We start from the raw sequence: 15,743 nt of genomic DNA, 5'->3' as shown, positions 1-15,743 counted from the left end.
GGCGCTCCCACAAGGGAAGGATGATACACCCATAGTATTATGAGTACACAGGCTCATTTGAATGTCAATTTCATCTACCAAATTGTTGTTGTTGGGATTGTTTCACTACAAAGTATAAGGGAAATACCAACCAGATTAATATATAAATCTATGAAAATTGTTTTATAATGTCAAGCCCTTGCCAACCATCAGAGTACATGTCAATAAAATTTTCTATGTGAATACATAGATATGTACGCTGATATGTGCAATGAAATAAATGTTGGAATATATATCACAAATAAAATAGTAAAGAAATTTACTAATGCATATATTGATGTGCGTAAGAAGACTTACCAATCTAAATAGCAATTGATGGAGAGAAGAAAAATTAGCCAAGGATCTAGCCCATTATAGGGGCAAGATTTTTTAATCCATGTTTGCTATCTTGTCACACATGGATTAATATTTGTCCTTGCATGAGTGCACATCATGCATTGTTAATGATATTAGAATCAACTACATGCTATAAGAAGTTATATACAACAACATTACTTAACACAATGCCATCTTGGAGGACAATGTAAGAAGATACCAAAAATGACCAAACAATATTGTTCTTTATATTATAATATATACATGAGGGTCAATAGAGCTTCAAAATCCAAGGTTTAGTTTACATACAAAATACGAGAATAACCCTTTCCAAAACCATTGGATTCACTTGTCCTTCATTCCAAGTTTCCCTACTCAATGTATTTTGCATAAACAAACAGAACACCTTATGTGTTAACATTATGAAAATGATCACAATGCTTATAGTTAGAAATACATCAGCTTGTTAGACACTAAAAATATACAAGCTCAAATATCTTAAGAGTACAATTAAGATATACCTAAATTACACTAGAACTAATAGTGTTTTCCCCATACCTTCCTATGTTGTAGTTCTTATGCCCAATGCTATAGCTCTTCAAGAACAATATCATTGTTTGTAGTAGTGAACTCTTCATTCACTTCGTGAAGTTGAGTCTTTGGTTAATCATCATGTTTTTTTATCTTGATATTTAATAAAGGGGATAAGGATTTAACAATGTACTTTATTATTGAAGGTGAGACTTTCCACCACTAGCTCAAACCTACCCAATGGTAAGTCTTGGTAAAATAAAGTGTGCTTGATCCACCATCACTATTTGCAAGAATTTTTTGATGGGCTAAACCATCTTTTCATTATGTTGTCAAGGCTAAATTAAAAGAGCCTATGTATACTACATGTGAATCAAGATCGAGAGTCCAGGTATATCCCAAGCAATCAAAGATAAGGGGATGGAGATCACATGGAAGAAACTCCCATAAATGTTTGAACTGTGTCACTCCATGTTGCAATCCTTAAAACAAAATTTTAAGATAATTCATAAAAATCCAAAGATTTAAGATAACCTCATACAACAAATAAACAAGTCAAAATTGAGTCCCATACATCAACAATGAGGAATAGTAATCCCAAGTCTACTTAAGAGTGACCTTGATCTACACAAATAATACCAAATTTAAGGATAAAAACTTTGTGATGGTCATTATAGTCTTGATAACAATGCTCTAGTATATGCAAACTCCTGAGGCAAAACTCCATATCTATGGTACTTTCTAGGTTGCTTGGGATACAAGGGATTAGTTCTTGGTGCTGATTGATACCTTGGAGAAGTGGGAGTGAAGATTTTGAGAGTTCTTGGGCATGGTAGCCATTGTAGCTTGTAAGGAAGGAGAGAGAGAAGGTCTAGATCCAAAAAGTAACTAGGATTTTTACCCTCCTCTAGCTCATTTACCTCCAGATATGTTAAAAGCTCTAGACACAGCTCTTACTTGCCTTCAAGAGAGCTATCTCTAAAAAATTGTCGTGCTCTTGGTGTACCTATACATGCTACCTCAGTAACTAGGGTTTTCAAATTTGAAAGGGGAACTAGATAGAGAAAAGGGAAAGGGGAAAAGGACCAAACCTTGAAGCTCTGATACCACTTGTGGTGAATGTGACTGAGAGGAGAGAGAATAAAGAGTAGAAGAGAGAGAAAGAGAGGAAAAAGAAGATAGAGAAAGACTAGGAGAGGAGAGAGAAAGATAGAAAAGAGGAGAGGAGGAAGGAAGCCATGGAAGCTAAAGGAGAAGATGAAAAGTCAGTTATTAATTATGTTTGGATGTCCTAAACTATGTCTCTTACACCTTATATACCACTACAAGGATATGGAGGTATAGCGACGGCGATTTGCGATGTAAAATAGCGGCATCACTATTTGCGTCGCAAATGTAACACTAATAGAGATGGTACTTAGACGAAAAAACGTGGGTCAAAACCCGAGCCCGTTATTTTACGCGCATACATGAAAGAGAGAGCGAAAGGGAAAGCGAACATCTTGCATTTGAGAGGAAGAGGAAGAGAAAGAGAAAAAGAGGGAGAAAGAAGGCTTCTCACCGCCACCATCGCCGTTCGCGAAGAAGAGGAGGAGGTGTACGGAGGGCGAAGAGGAGCCGCCAAACCCTTCTTCGAGCCTTTACGGTGAGTGCATTGTCCATTCTTGCTTTGCTTTTGTGTTTTCTCTCTCTCTTTTACTTGTTTTTTGTATAATTCGTGTGTATTGAGAGAGGAGAGGAAATGAGAGAGAAAGAGAGGGAGAGGGAGAGGGAAGGAGAGGAAATGAGAGAGGAAGAGGGAGAGGGAGAGAGAGAGGGAGAGGGAGAGAGGGAAACATTAAACATAATAGGGAAAGAGAGGGAGAGGGAGAGGGAAAGGGAGAGGGAGAGGGAGAGGGAGGGAGAGAGAAAGAGAGGGTGAGGGTGAGGGAGAGAGAAAGAGAGGGAGAGGGAGAAGGAGAGAGAAAAGGAAATGAGATGAGAGAGGGAGAGGGAGAGGGAGAGGGAGGGAGAGGGAAACATTAAACATAATAGGGAAAGAGAGAAAGAGAGGGAGAGGAAGAGAGAAAAGGAAATGAGAGAGGGAGAGGAAGAGGGAGAGAGAGAGAGAGGGAGAGAGAAAAAACATTAAACATAATAGGTAAAGAGGGAGAGGGAGAGAGAGAAAATGAGAGAGGGAGAGGAAGAGAGAAAAGGAAATCAGAGAGGGAGAGGAGAGAAAAAACATTAAATATAATAGGGAAAGAGAGAAAGAGAGGGTGCGGGTGAGAGAGGGAGAAGAAATGAGAGAGGGAGAGGAAGAGAGCAAAAGGAAATGAGAGAGGGAGAGGAGAGAGAAAAAAATGAGAGAAGGAGAGGAGAGATTAAAAAACATTAAACATAATAGGGAAAGAGAGAAAGAGAGGGAGAGGGTGAGGGAGGGAGAGGAAATGAGAGAGGGAGAGGAAGAGAGAAAAGGAAGTGAGAGAGGAAGCGGAGACAGAAAGAGAGGGAGAGGGTGAGGGAGGGAGAGGAAGAGAGAAAAGGAAATGAGAGAGGGAGAAAAAGAGAGAAAAAACATTAAACAAAATAGGGAAAGAGAGAAAGAGAGGGTGAGGGTGAGGGTGAGGGAGGGAGAGGAAATCAGAGAGGGAGAGGAAGAGAGAAAAGGAAATGAGAGAGGGAGAGGAGGTAAGAGAAAAAACATTAAACATAATAGGGAAAGAGAGAAAGAGAGGGAGAGGGAGAGGGAGGGAGAGGAAATTAGAGAGGGAGAGGAAGAGATAAAAGGAAAGAAAGAACGAGAGGAAGAGGAAGAAAACATTAAACATAATAGGGAAAGAGAGAAAGAGAGGGAGAGGGAGAGGGAGGGTGAGAGAGAAGGAGGAAGAGGTTGTTGTTTTCTTGTTTGTTGTTGTTGTTGCAGCAGTAGTAGTTGTTTTTCTTTTCTTGTTTATTGTTGTTTAGTTTTTTTGTTTTTTGTAGTAGTAGTAGTAGTAGTAGTAGTAGTTTTTTTTTCTTTTCTTGTTTATTGTTGTTGTAGTAGCAGTAGTAGCAGTAGTTGTCGTTTTTTTTTTCTTCTTTTCTTGTTTATTATAGTGGTAGTGGTAGTGGTAGCGGTATCGTGGTCGTGGTCATGGTCATGGTCATGGTCGTGGTCGTGGTCGTGGTCGTGGTAGTAGTAGTAATTGTTGTTCTTGTTGTTCTTGTTGTTTTTTCTTCTTTTCTTGTTTATTATACTAGTAGTGGTCGTGGTCGTGGTCGTGGTCGTGGTCATCATAGTCGTAGTCGTCATCATAGTCATTGTCATGGTCGTGGTCGTGGTCGTGGTTGTAGTCCTGGTCGTGGTTATGGTCGTAGTCGTAGTCATAGTCGTAGTCGTAGTCATCGTAGTCATGATTGTAGTAGTAGTAGTGGTTTTCTTGTTTGTTGTTGTTGTTGTTGTTGTTGTAAAGGTTTTTTTTGTTTTCTTGTTTATTATTGTCTAGTTTTCTTATTTGTCATTGTTGTTGTAGTAGTGGTAGTAATAGTAGTTTTTTTTTTTGTTTTCTTGTTTGTTGTTGTTGTTGTAGTAGTAGTAGCAGTAGTAGTTATTGTTGTTGTTGTTGTTGTTGTTGTTGTAGTAGAGAGAGATATATATTTTGTTAAAGAAAATGAGAGAGGGGGAGGAAGAGAAAAAAGAAGAAGGAACGAGAGAGAGGGAATAAACATACAGCATAATAAAGAAAGAGAAAAAGAGAGAGAGATGGAAGGAGAGGAGATAATGAATGGATAAAAAACAAAGAGAGAGTGGTGGCGAGGTCTGGTGAGGTCCGGTGCAACACCACGAGACGGGAAACACTCTGACATATATACGTTAATTTGTGGGTGGGTGGTGTTAAGTTTCGCGTGGTGGAGGGACTTGCTCAAGATGCTGCGTCGAACACACACAGAATGCACAAGGAGAAGCTCACTCAAGAGACAAGAAGAGAGATGGAGGCCAAAATGTTTTCTTGCTGATTTCTTCTTCTTCTTCCACGCACTTTACAATGTACACAAAGTATAGATAAGATACAACATAAAGGAAAGTGGCCTACTAAGTCAAACAATGCATAACCGACTACACTAGTCGATTGGCGCTATAACTATGCCAGCTGTAAATAGGTGTGACAACCTGCATATAATAAGTAATGAGTCAGTAGCCATGTGAGAGTCATAATGACCACCGACGTGCTAAGTGTAGACGTGTGGACCCATCTAACCAGGCGGTCCATCATCAATGTCCGCATGTGTTGAGCTTGTCATCTCAACACTCCCCCTCAAGCTCAACTGCATCTCTGCAACTCCAAGTAAGCTTCGAAACTTTTGAAGCTTCTCTGTACCCAATGCCTTCGTGAAGATGTCAGCTATCTGATCCTGTGTGCTGATATACGCCAAGTCAATCTCACCTGCTAGTACCTTCTCTCTCACAAAGTGGTAGTGTACCTCAATATGTTTTGTCCTGGCATGGAACACAGGGTTTCTAGCCAACTGTATACTACTCATGTTGTCACAATAAATGACAACTGGACCTTCCACTTACACATCCAAATCAGCCACTAACTTTTGTAGCCATACTACCTCACATGCTGCAACAACAGTACCTCTATACTCAGCCTCTGTACTCGACAAAGCAACTGTAGATTGCTTTTTGCTACTCCAAGCAACTGTTGCACTACCAAGAGAGAACATGTATCCACTCGTAGATCTTCTATCAGACATACTACCAGCCCAATCTGCATCTGTGTATCCAAACACCTGTACATCTGTATACCTGCCTCATAGAAAAGTCCATAATATAATGTGGACTTCACATATCTCAATATGCGTCTGACTGCATCCAAATGTGGCTTTCTAGGTACTTGCATAAACTGACTCACAAGACCAACAACGTAGCTCAAGTTTGGCCTTGTAATGGTCATGTAGATCAAACTCCCCACTATCCTCCTGAACATAGTAGGGTCTTCTATCTCATCCCCAACATCAGCACTCAACTTTACATTTTGCTCCAACGGAACTGAAAGTGGTTTGCATGTTGTCATACCATACTTGGACAACATATCCAAACCATACTGTCTTTGGGACAGCCATATACAATCATCACATCTGATCACCTCAATGCCAAGGAAGTACCTTAGCTCGCCTAAATCCTTCATCTCAAACTTCTTCTTCAAAAAATCCTTGACTTCAGCAATCCCACTATCACTATCACCTGTAATAATCAAGTCATCCACGTAGATGACTATGATGACCAAACCTGCATCTCCCTTTCTCACATAAAGTGAGTGATCAGCATCAAAAACATAAAAGCCAATATTGACAAGATACTCTCTGATCTTGTCAAACCATGCTCTAGGTGCTTGCTTGAGCCCATAGAGCGCCTTCTTCAACCTGCACACATACATGGGATGCTCTAAATCTTCATAACCTGTTGGCTGATCCATATACACTTCTTCCTGCAAATCACCATGCAAGAAGGCATTCTTCACATCCATTTGCTGCAACCTCCAACCTTCGACTGCTGCCAAAGCAATCACACATTTGATAGTTGTCATCCTAGCAACTGGACTGAAGGTTTCATCATAATCTATGCCATATGTCTGGGCATAGCCTTTTGCAACCAGCCTATCTTTGTACCTACTAATAGAACCATCTGCATTGTGCTTAATCTTATAAACCTACTTACATCCAATAGCTTTCTTGCCCTTCGGCAATGATACTAGATCCCAAGTCTTATTGGCCTCTAATGCAGCCATCTCCTCATCCATTGCTGCATCCCAATGAGTATGACCAACAGCATCCTCAAAACAAGTGGGCTCAACATCCTCAACTAGTTTCACCATATAAGCATAATGGTGAGTTGCATAACCTTCAAAACCAAATCTTTTAACAGGGTATCTGACCCTGCTAGATCTGCGTACCACCGGATCACTCAATGGAGCCTTTACACTATTATGAGCTCTCTGTACACCTGGTGTCTTCACAGAAGGAATAGCAAGCTCATCATCTAAGCTCTCTGATCCACTGGAGTCTCCATCAAGAACTGCATCAATTCCATCTGACACTTTATTCTTTCCTTTATCTTTACCTGTAGTGCTACTAGATGCACCTGAAGATGTAGAGGTACTCCTTAGTCTCCCAGACCAAGGACTACCAGGATGATATCTCTGGTCCACTAAGAGTCCGTGATTCTTGCTTTTTAGCCTGCACATGAGTGTCATGATCATCATCATCATCCAATGCATCACCACTAGATGCATACCAACTGCTCATTTCATCAAAGATGACATCCCTGCTCACTCTGAACTTACATGTGACAGGGTTATAACAGTGATACCCTTTCTGCTCTAAGGAGTATCCAATAAAGACACTTTTCAGCCTTTGGATCCAGTTTCTTCCGCAACTCATCTGGCACATGAACATACGCAATGCAGCCAAACACTTTCAAGTGTGAGACATCAGGCTTCTTACTTGTAAAACATTCTTCGGGGGTTATACCATGAACTGCAATTATGGGAGTTCTGTTCATAATATAAACAGCAGTATGAATAGTCTCAGACCAAAAATGCTTAGGCATATTCTTTTCAGCCATCAAGGCGCATGCAACTTCTGCAATATGCATGTTTTTCCTTTCTACAACCCCATTTTGCTATGGGGTATACCTGCATGTGAACTGTCTCTTTATCCCATGAGACCTCAAAAAATCACTGAACTCATTCGAGAGGTACTCTCCCTCTCCATCTAACCTCAAGCACTTTACTTTCAAGCATGTTTCTCTTTCAACTGCAGCCTTGAAAGTTCTAAAGTGCTCAAATGCTTTACTCTTTTCCTTCATAAAATATACCCACAGCTTTCTAGAATAATCATCAATGAATGTGACAAAGTATAAACTGCCTCCAAGAGATACATTTTGTGCAGGTCCCCACATGTCTGTATGCACAACATCAAGGATATTTCTGCTTACATCTCTATCATGTGAAAAGGGTTGTCTTGCCTGCTTACCAAACTGACATGCTTCTCATACCTTATGAAATTCTGCAACTCTAAATGTAGGCAAACATGTAACCAACCCTTTGGACTGCATTAATTTCAGCCTTTGTACATTTGCATGTCCAATGCGTTTGTGCCAAATTTCAATATCTGCAACAATACTTTTCCTTTAGCATACATAGCAGCATTCATAGTAGGAATTCCAGCATCCAGAGTAAACATACGTCCAACTCGACTTCCCTTTGCTACCAACCTGCACTTGTCATTGAAGTCTTCTACAAAATAGCCCTTTGCATTAAATCTGACTTGCAGCCCTTGCTCTACCATTTGACCGACTGATACCAAGTTCTTTGTAATAGATGGCACATCTAAGACATCTAAAAGACTCTTTGTCTTACCATCATGCAAGGACAAGAAAACTTTTCCAATGTGTGAAATTGGGTGACATGAATCATCACCCGTCTGCACATAGCCTGCATTTTGCAAATCTTGCATCTCTCCAAACCATTCTGCATGGCTAGTCATATGATTGGATGCACCTGAATCAACATACCAAACATCATCATGTGTTTCCTTTCCTATAACAGCATTCAGCATATGCTGCATAACAAACAGACGTTCATTTTTGTCTTCATTCTGTCGTGAAGACGATGCATAGTTTCCTTGCTACAACTTACCACTGCAAATATCATCTTTCTTAGCATAACATTGGGCTGCAATATGATATGTTTTGCTACAGTAGTGGCACATAATACCAGAGTTGTTAGAACCTCTGTTCTGTCATCCACCTCTTCCTCTAAAGCTCCCCCTGCCTCTAAAGTTACCACGACCTCCTGAAACCTGCATATCACCAAATTGCTAATTCAATCTGTTTTGCTGGTTGTCACTACCACGTCCTGTACCATGGCCTCTTGAAGAGAACCTGCCACGTCCCCTTCCTGAACTAGAGTAGAAAGCTTGGACCTATTCACCACTTTTTTCAGATGTCTCACTCTGCATGTTGATCTCTTCAGTGATCATAAGGGAGACCAACTCATCGAAATCTGGAAATGGCTTTCTAACATATACAGAAGTTACAAAAGACTTCCAAGCCTTTTCATTGTTAAGTCTACCCAAGGTAGACGACACCAAATCATCATCATCGGGCATTGCATCAATCGCTGTCAAGGCATATGCAATGCTCCTTACCTTCAGTGCATACTCATTGATAGACATCTTTCCTTTCTTCAATGTATTCAACTCTTGCTTGAGTTGAATCTTTCGTGCCTTTGTATTTACAGAAAACATACTTTCAAGTATGGTCCAAGCTGCATATGAATTCTCTGCATTTCTTATGTGTCCCAGCATATTATTGTCAATTACTACAGACAACCAATACATGACCTTTTTATCTTTTGCATTCCATTCCTTCCGTGCCTTTGTCTCTTCTGCAGTTGGAGGATCACTCACCTCCGGCTCCTTTTCTTCACCTGAAACAAACTCGTAAAGGCCTTTTCCAATAAGGAAGTTCGTGATACGGAACTTCCATGAAGGGTAGTTGTTCTTCTCGAGCTTCTCAATGATGGGGCTTCCACTGTTCTCTGCCATTATCACAAAATTAATACCAAATAGCAAGCAAATCTTCTGCAACCCTCGACCTGTAGTACACAGCAATACACCAGACAGCCTTTTTTTACTGTCTGCTCAACAATACATGCAATATGCAACCAGTTTGCAGATAAACCTTGTGTTTACTCGCTGGTAAATACCTTTGAACTTACAGATTTGAAATCTGTAACCTGCGCACCCACTTTCGGTCAATATAGTCGAAGTCACAGTGTACCCTGAAACTGCTGTCCGCAACCTTGCGGCTCTGAAACGGGGCCTGAAACGGCCTCAGATGCCCAAAATAACTGCGGATAAGCCCTAAATGACTTGTTTGCAGAATAGACAACGCTCTTCGCGCACACCAAATCTCACTGCAATCTGAGATTTTTTCTCGACCCTGCTTCCGGTGCCTCCACAGGCACTATCCAAGAGAGAGAGTGGAAGAATGGGAGAGCTTCTTACCCGTGGCTTGCTTTCTCGAACCTTACTTCTTCTCCTTCGCTTCAACCTTCAAAATCAACCTCTCTCAGTGGCGCAGCTCTGATACCATATCAAGAATCGCGTGGTGGAGGGACTTGCTCAAGATGCTGCGTCGAACACACACAGAATGCACAAGGAGAAGGTCACTCAAGAGACAAGAAGAGAGATGGAGGCCAAAATGTTTTCTTGCTGATTTCTTCTTCTTCTTCCACACACTTTACAATGTACACAAAGTATAGATAAGATACAACATAAAGGAAAGTGGCCTACTAAGTCAAACAATGCATAACCGACTACACTAGTCGATTGGCGCTATAACTATGCCAGCTGTAAATAGGTGTAACAACCTGAATATAATAAGTAATGAGTCAGTAGCCATGTGAGAGTCATAATGACCACCGACGTGCTAAGTGTAGACCTGTGGACTCATCTAACCAGGCGGTCCATCATCAATGTCCGCATGTGTTAAGCTTGTCATCTCAACAAGTGGGTGGAGACTTTACATACGTTAATTTTTGTTGAGTTACAAGAGAAGAAATCCCTTCTCAAACAATTTAAGAAAGAAAAAAAGAATGATAACAAAAACAAATTGTTTCTCGTAACGTAGACAAATGGAAAACGATAAAGGTCTTGTTGTTCAAGATTGCGAGGCATATCTTAATCAGCGTGTCCCATGTCCTTGCTCTCAATGCAAGCTGGCAATTAGACGAAAACATCGATTTTCTATAGAACACGTATGACGCTTCGGCGAGTTTCAATCTAAGATCATTGATCAGGCGATCTTGGATTTTCAGCAAACGGTAAGAAAAGTTAATATCAATCATGCATTGTACTCGCAAGCTAATTGAATACCATATACAAGAAGATTGGGTGTGGCTGGTAAATTTTCAATCCACGGAGGTGACGTCTCATCCCAAGGAGGAATGTACCCTTTGCGGCCAATTAGAAGAGTTCGTGGGCGTGCGATGGATGGAGTGCGTGAGCCAATCCACCACTTAAAAGGTACTACCCAATCTATACCGTCAATACCAGAGGAGATAGGCAGCCTTCCAAACCTACCTACAATCTTGGAGCCTGAGATGGAGGTAATAATCGATGAATTAATTCCCATGGATGTTGAGACTTCTGATCCGCTTAGAGAGAAAGCATCCATACCATTATATGATGGGTGCTAAGTATCTCACCTGAAGGCACTACTTGCACTCCTAAGTGTGCAAGTAAAATACGGGTGGAGCGATGCAAGTGTGACTGAGTTGTTCATGTACCTTGTACATACGATTCGTTGATTTCTTTTCGGCACTGTCATTAAAAACATTTGTGCTTTTTCAAGGTGTTTTATGATTTTTTTCAAGTTACTAAAATATCATATATTACAACCTGTAAATACCATACTTGAGTCTCGTAATGATGCACGACATGTTTTACGAAAACTTGGCATGGACTACAACAACATCCATGCATGTATCAACGATTGCATACTGTTTCGAGGAGAATGCGAGACTATGGAGACATGTCCAAAGTGTGGTGCTCACAGGTATCGACAAGACTTGCAAGGATAAACCATCCCTCAAAAAGTTCTTAGAAACTTTCCGCTTATCCCCCGCATAAACCACATGTTTCATACTTCCGACATGGCGAGCTTGACAACGTGGCATGTGCAAAATAGGTCCATAGATGGAGTTCAACGAATATCAGTGGATTCATGCGTATGGAGCCACATTGACTCTACCTTCCCAAGCTTTGCCCAAGAGCCAAGGAATCTTCAGCTCAATCTTGCAATGGATTTGTGGCAATTTGGACCCTCCATTAAAAAAATTTGTTTCTCATCAACAAGAGAGATTAAGAACAAATGGTTTTAGAAAAATGTGATCAAAATAAGGTGGTAATTGAAAAAAATAGAAAGGGTCAAACAAGTTAAACCCATATATTTTATGTCCATCTTTGAAATCATTTTTTAAAAAAATTAAAAACTTGTAGTGCTTGTAATCAAAACCATCTCAAAAAATTTTAATTAGGTTAAAAATTGTACTAAAATTATATAATTATATATATATATATATATATATACATTTTCATCAAGAGAATTGTAATAGGATAGAAATGATCAAAATAATTAAGAGTCCAAGTAGCATTATTGGGTGTTGTTTTTGACAAATTTTCATGCACATTTGAAAATGAAATCTTTGTTGAAAATGAATTTCCACTTGAAACTTGTTCTAAATTATTTATTTTACTATCTTATAATATTGATAAAGTTACATCTAATTTTGTTGATATCATATGCACATGTTATTTCAAATATAGAGAAATAGAACTTGAGCCACTAGAGTGGCTTATAACCACTTTTGTGGCAAATTACAATACTAATGCTAGTAGTAGATAAATTTTTAGATGATTGCATGCAAACATGTATTTAAAACATATCTCCCACCTTCACTCAGAGGCACAAGATGCATCTTATTCTCATTCTATATGAATTGAGTGCTTGAAGGCTCCTTCAACATAAGACCTAATTAGTCTCAATCACGTACATCAAGTTTCACAAACCTGAAGAAGGGCTTGTAAATCTATTTTTTGTTGAATGTTTTGAAACTTCATGTGCAAATATGACCACCTCTAGTTTTTGGCTTTAAGAAATCTTAAAATCTAAAAGGATAAAGCATTATGTATGGATTTAGACTTTTAAGTATAAAATCAATCATTTAACCAATTTATGATATTTAAGGAAAATATTTTGAAGAGGAAGAAGCTATTGATGCTCCATTGAAGTGCAAAATTGTAGGGAAGGTTAGATCGATATTGCAAGAGGAATAAGAGCAAAAGGTTGCGCTTTTTTTGCATATAACTACTACAAGAGGAGTATCTTCAATCATGTAAGATTATTGATATTATGTACAAATTTTAAAAGTGCTTGGAGATGTGATTTCTACTCTTGTTAGCAACAAGTAGGTCCAAAAAGGCCAACATTTATGAGCTATAGATGTATTCTATGAGTAACTAGAATAAGAACAAAATGAGTGCTAAGGTGACTAATCTAAGTCTCTTTCTTTAAAGTGGCTATGATTCCTCCTTTTTAGCAATACTTTTGGTGAAATTGCCATGGGCAAAATTAATTGCCTATCTTTCTCAGTAAGGTCAAGTAAGGGGGCATCACAAAAATCATTAGATGCTTGTTTGTCTTTGTGTCTGGAGGATCGATGTGAAAGTAGTTCAAAGCTCAGGATCAATTTGGCTAATGTTATTTTAATAATGGGTAGAGCTACAACTATACCAGGGCATTGCCTCCTTCCAGACCCAAATGGAAGGAATTTGAAATGGCTTCCATGCATGTCAAGAGTCCCCTCTTGTAGAATGTCCAAGAATCTATCGGGGTTAAATGTTTGTGGGTTGTTCCACCACTTTGGATTATTGGCCATCCACCATGCATTCACTAATATGCTACTTCCAGATGGGATTCTATAGCCCCCTAGCTCCTCATTTTCCAAGTTCATATGAGGCAATATGAATGGACTTGTTGTATGCATCCTCATGGTCTCCTTGAGTACTGCATCTAAGTAGGGGAGATTCAATATGTTGTTTGTATCTGCCACAATGTTTGAGTGAGCTTCTTTCTCTTTTGGTTCTTGCATCTTGATACTTGAGAGCTCTTGATATACCCTTTCTTGTATGCTTGGATTATTCACTAATTGAGCAATCACCCACTCAAGAGTGATCAAGATTGTATCAATTCCTACGTGAAATAAAAAAGAGGCCAACTGATTAGTTCACTTTCAAAAGCAGTAATGTTGTATAAAGGTGTATGCACTTGCAAAATCTCTCATATGAAGTTAATGAGCTAGATGTTTTGCCCTATAAAACTGACTTCCAAAAAGTTACAAGATTCAATATTTGTGTACTTTTGAAATATACACTTCAACCTTTATAATATTCATGCTTATGTGTTCCTTGTTAATCCATCAATTACCTGCTGTATTTAAGTTCTCTACAAAGTATAGCATGTTTTCTTCTTTGATTTCATTGTCCTCCAAAGCTTCGAGGACATGATCGATGCCTAAGGTCCCCTTCTCTTTTGCGACAAGGTCGTTTAGGCCATTGAGCTCCCTAATGAATCAATGAAACAAGAACGTTACGTTAAGGCAAACAATTAGTTGACAGCTTCGGAACTAGAGTTGCCTGCCTTGTCAAGTAGATGCATGGAGACCAAGATTGTGACTCCTGAGTAGGTGGGTGCGTCTTAACGAAACGTTGGGATAACAATAACCTGAAACGTGCGCCTGCGTGACATTACCTGCGTCGGCTCGAGATGAAGTATTCGAACACGTTTTCGCGAGCCTCTTTGATGGCACGGCAGGTCTGCAAGTACCTTCTGATGACGCCAAGTCGACAAAGGACAGGGAAGAAGTCGCCATACTTGTTAGCCCAGCTCTGGTGGAGGCGGCTGCGCTGGTCGTTCAGGCTCTTGAGCTCTAGGTAGAGAGGCTCATCCTCGCTCTCGAACCTCCTCCCGAAGGCCACTCGGTAGAGCACATTGTAAACCATGAGTTGCAGGCTCTCTCGCAGCACGACGCCATGAGTGAAGGCCTCGGGATTGCGCGCGAGTCTGCTTGTCAGGAGCTCTGTCTCGTCGTCCATGGCGGGCCGCCATCGCTGCTGCACGGCCTGGCTGGTGAAGAAAGCCAGGGTGAGGATCCGTCTGGCTCGCCGCCAGTGTGGACCATAGTCCGCGAAGCCGAGGTCCTGCCCGGCCCCCGTGAAGATGTTCGTCACCACGTTCCGGACCCTCGACCCGAACTGCACCCCCTTGGTGTGCAGCATCTCCTTGGCGATGGCGGGCGAGCTTATGAATAGGAGGTTTCGCCGCCCCATCTTTAGCATGAAGATGTCGCCGTATGTCTCTGCAAGGTTGGCCATCTTTCTGGCGGTGATCTGATCAGCTCCCACTTGCAACCAGTGGCCGAGGAAGGGAAGGCTGAAAGGGGGGCCGGGAGGTAATGGGAGCTGCATAGAAGAAGAAGAAGACGCCTTGCCTCCTCTTGCCTCATCTTGCCTCGTTTTGGATCTGCTGCGTATCGCTACCATGATCCAAGGCACTACACTGATGATGAGAAGGATTCCACAGTATAACAGTAACTCACTCATTGAACTGATCGCAGCAGACGGTAACCACGCCGCCATAGCTGCCATCTCAGTACTGCGACTGAAACTAATGCTTGTGGGCGGTAGTAAAGCATTGCTTTATAGATGCAATAATGCCATACAGTCAAAACCTGTATCCATCCATCCCCATCCGACTGACTCGTTCAAACCCCCGATGACGCGCACGTAGCTCGGCAACCCGCACCTGCTCTGTATGATCAGGAGGATATGGGCTCGTCATCAATTCAGCAAATTTCTTTGTGGTTGAATTCTTTATTAAGGCGAATGGTCCAGATCCTAAACTCGGTTCTGATGCCGATTCTCAAACCTTGCGTCTCTCTCGTCGATATAATGAAATGTCCGAGCCCCGACTATCAAGAGTCCAAGACGATGAAGCAAGCTGTGCAGTGTGCAGTGTGAGTGTCGCAGTGCGCGACGGCGACCCACTTCTCAGTGGTTGGCATGATCAAAATTTCTTTGTAAAAGTCATGTTCGGGGGGGTTTTAAAATCTCGCATATAAAAAAAGTCATGCTCGGGGGTCTTTTAATCCACGACGGCAACGTGGTAGTTAACGTGCTTATTTTCTCAAATTGTATTTTGAGAAAGACTATTAAGGTTGTCTTTCGTCATCCTTCTTCGCATGCACAACGTTTCACCAGGGTTCACA

The 15,743-nt window shown here is 40.9% G+C and overlaps 1 protein-coding gene across 1 annotated transcript; it reads right to left on the bottom strand.

Moving 5' to 3' along the window:
• Positions 1 to 12,572: 12,572 nt before the first annotated feature.
• LOC148035149 (trans-cinnamate 4-monooxygenase-like) lies at positions 12,573 to 15,513 on the bottom strand. The gene is made up of 3 exons (XM_087680624.1): positions 14,228 to 15,513; positions 13,904 to 14,040; positions 12,573 to 13,669 (listed from the first exon to the last, which is right to left on the bottom strand). Exons 1-3 carry the CDS (start codon positions 15,121 to 15,123, stop codon positions 12,969 to 12,971), a joined length of 1,734 nt encoding a protein of 577 aa, XP_087536750.1. The 5' UTR covers positions 15,124 to 15,513; the 3' UTR covers positions 12,573 to 12,968.
• Positions 15,514 to 15,743: the final 230 nt, after the last annotated feature.

This window comes from Lygodium microphyllum, chromosome 6 (genome assembly GCF_053477565.2).
Source record: "Lygodium microphyllum isolate KBCC chromosome 6, Lygodium_microphyllum_v1.1.10, whole genome shotgun sequence".
Taxonomy (NCBI): Eukaryota; Viridiplantae; Streptophyta; class Polypodiopsida; order Schizaeales; family Lygodiaceae; genus Lygodium; species Lygodium microphyllum.
The sequence above is the reverse complement of the archived record's forward strand: the minus strand, read 5'-3'. Positions and strand labels throughout refer to the sequence as shown.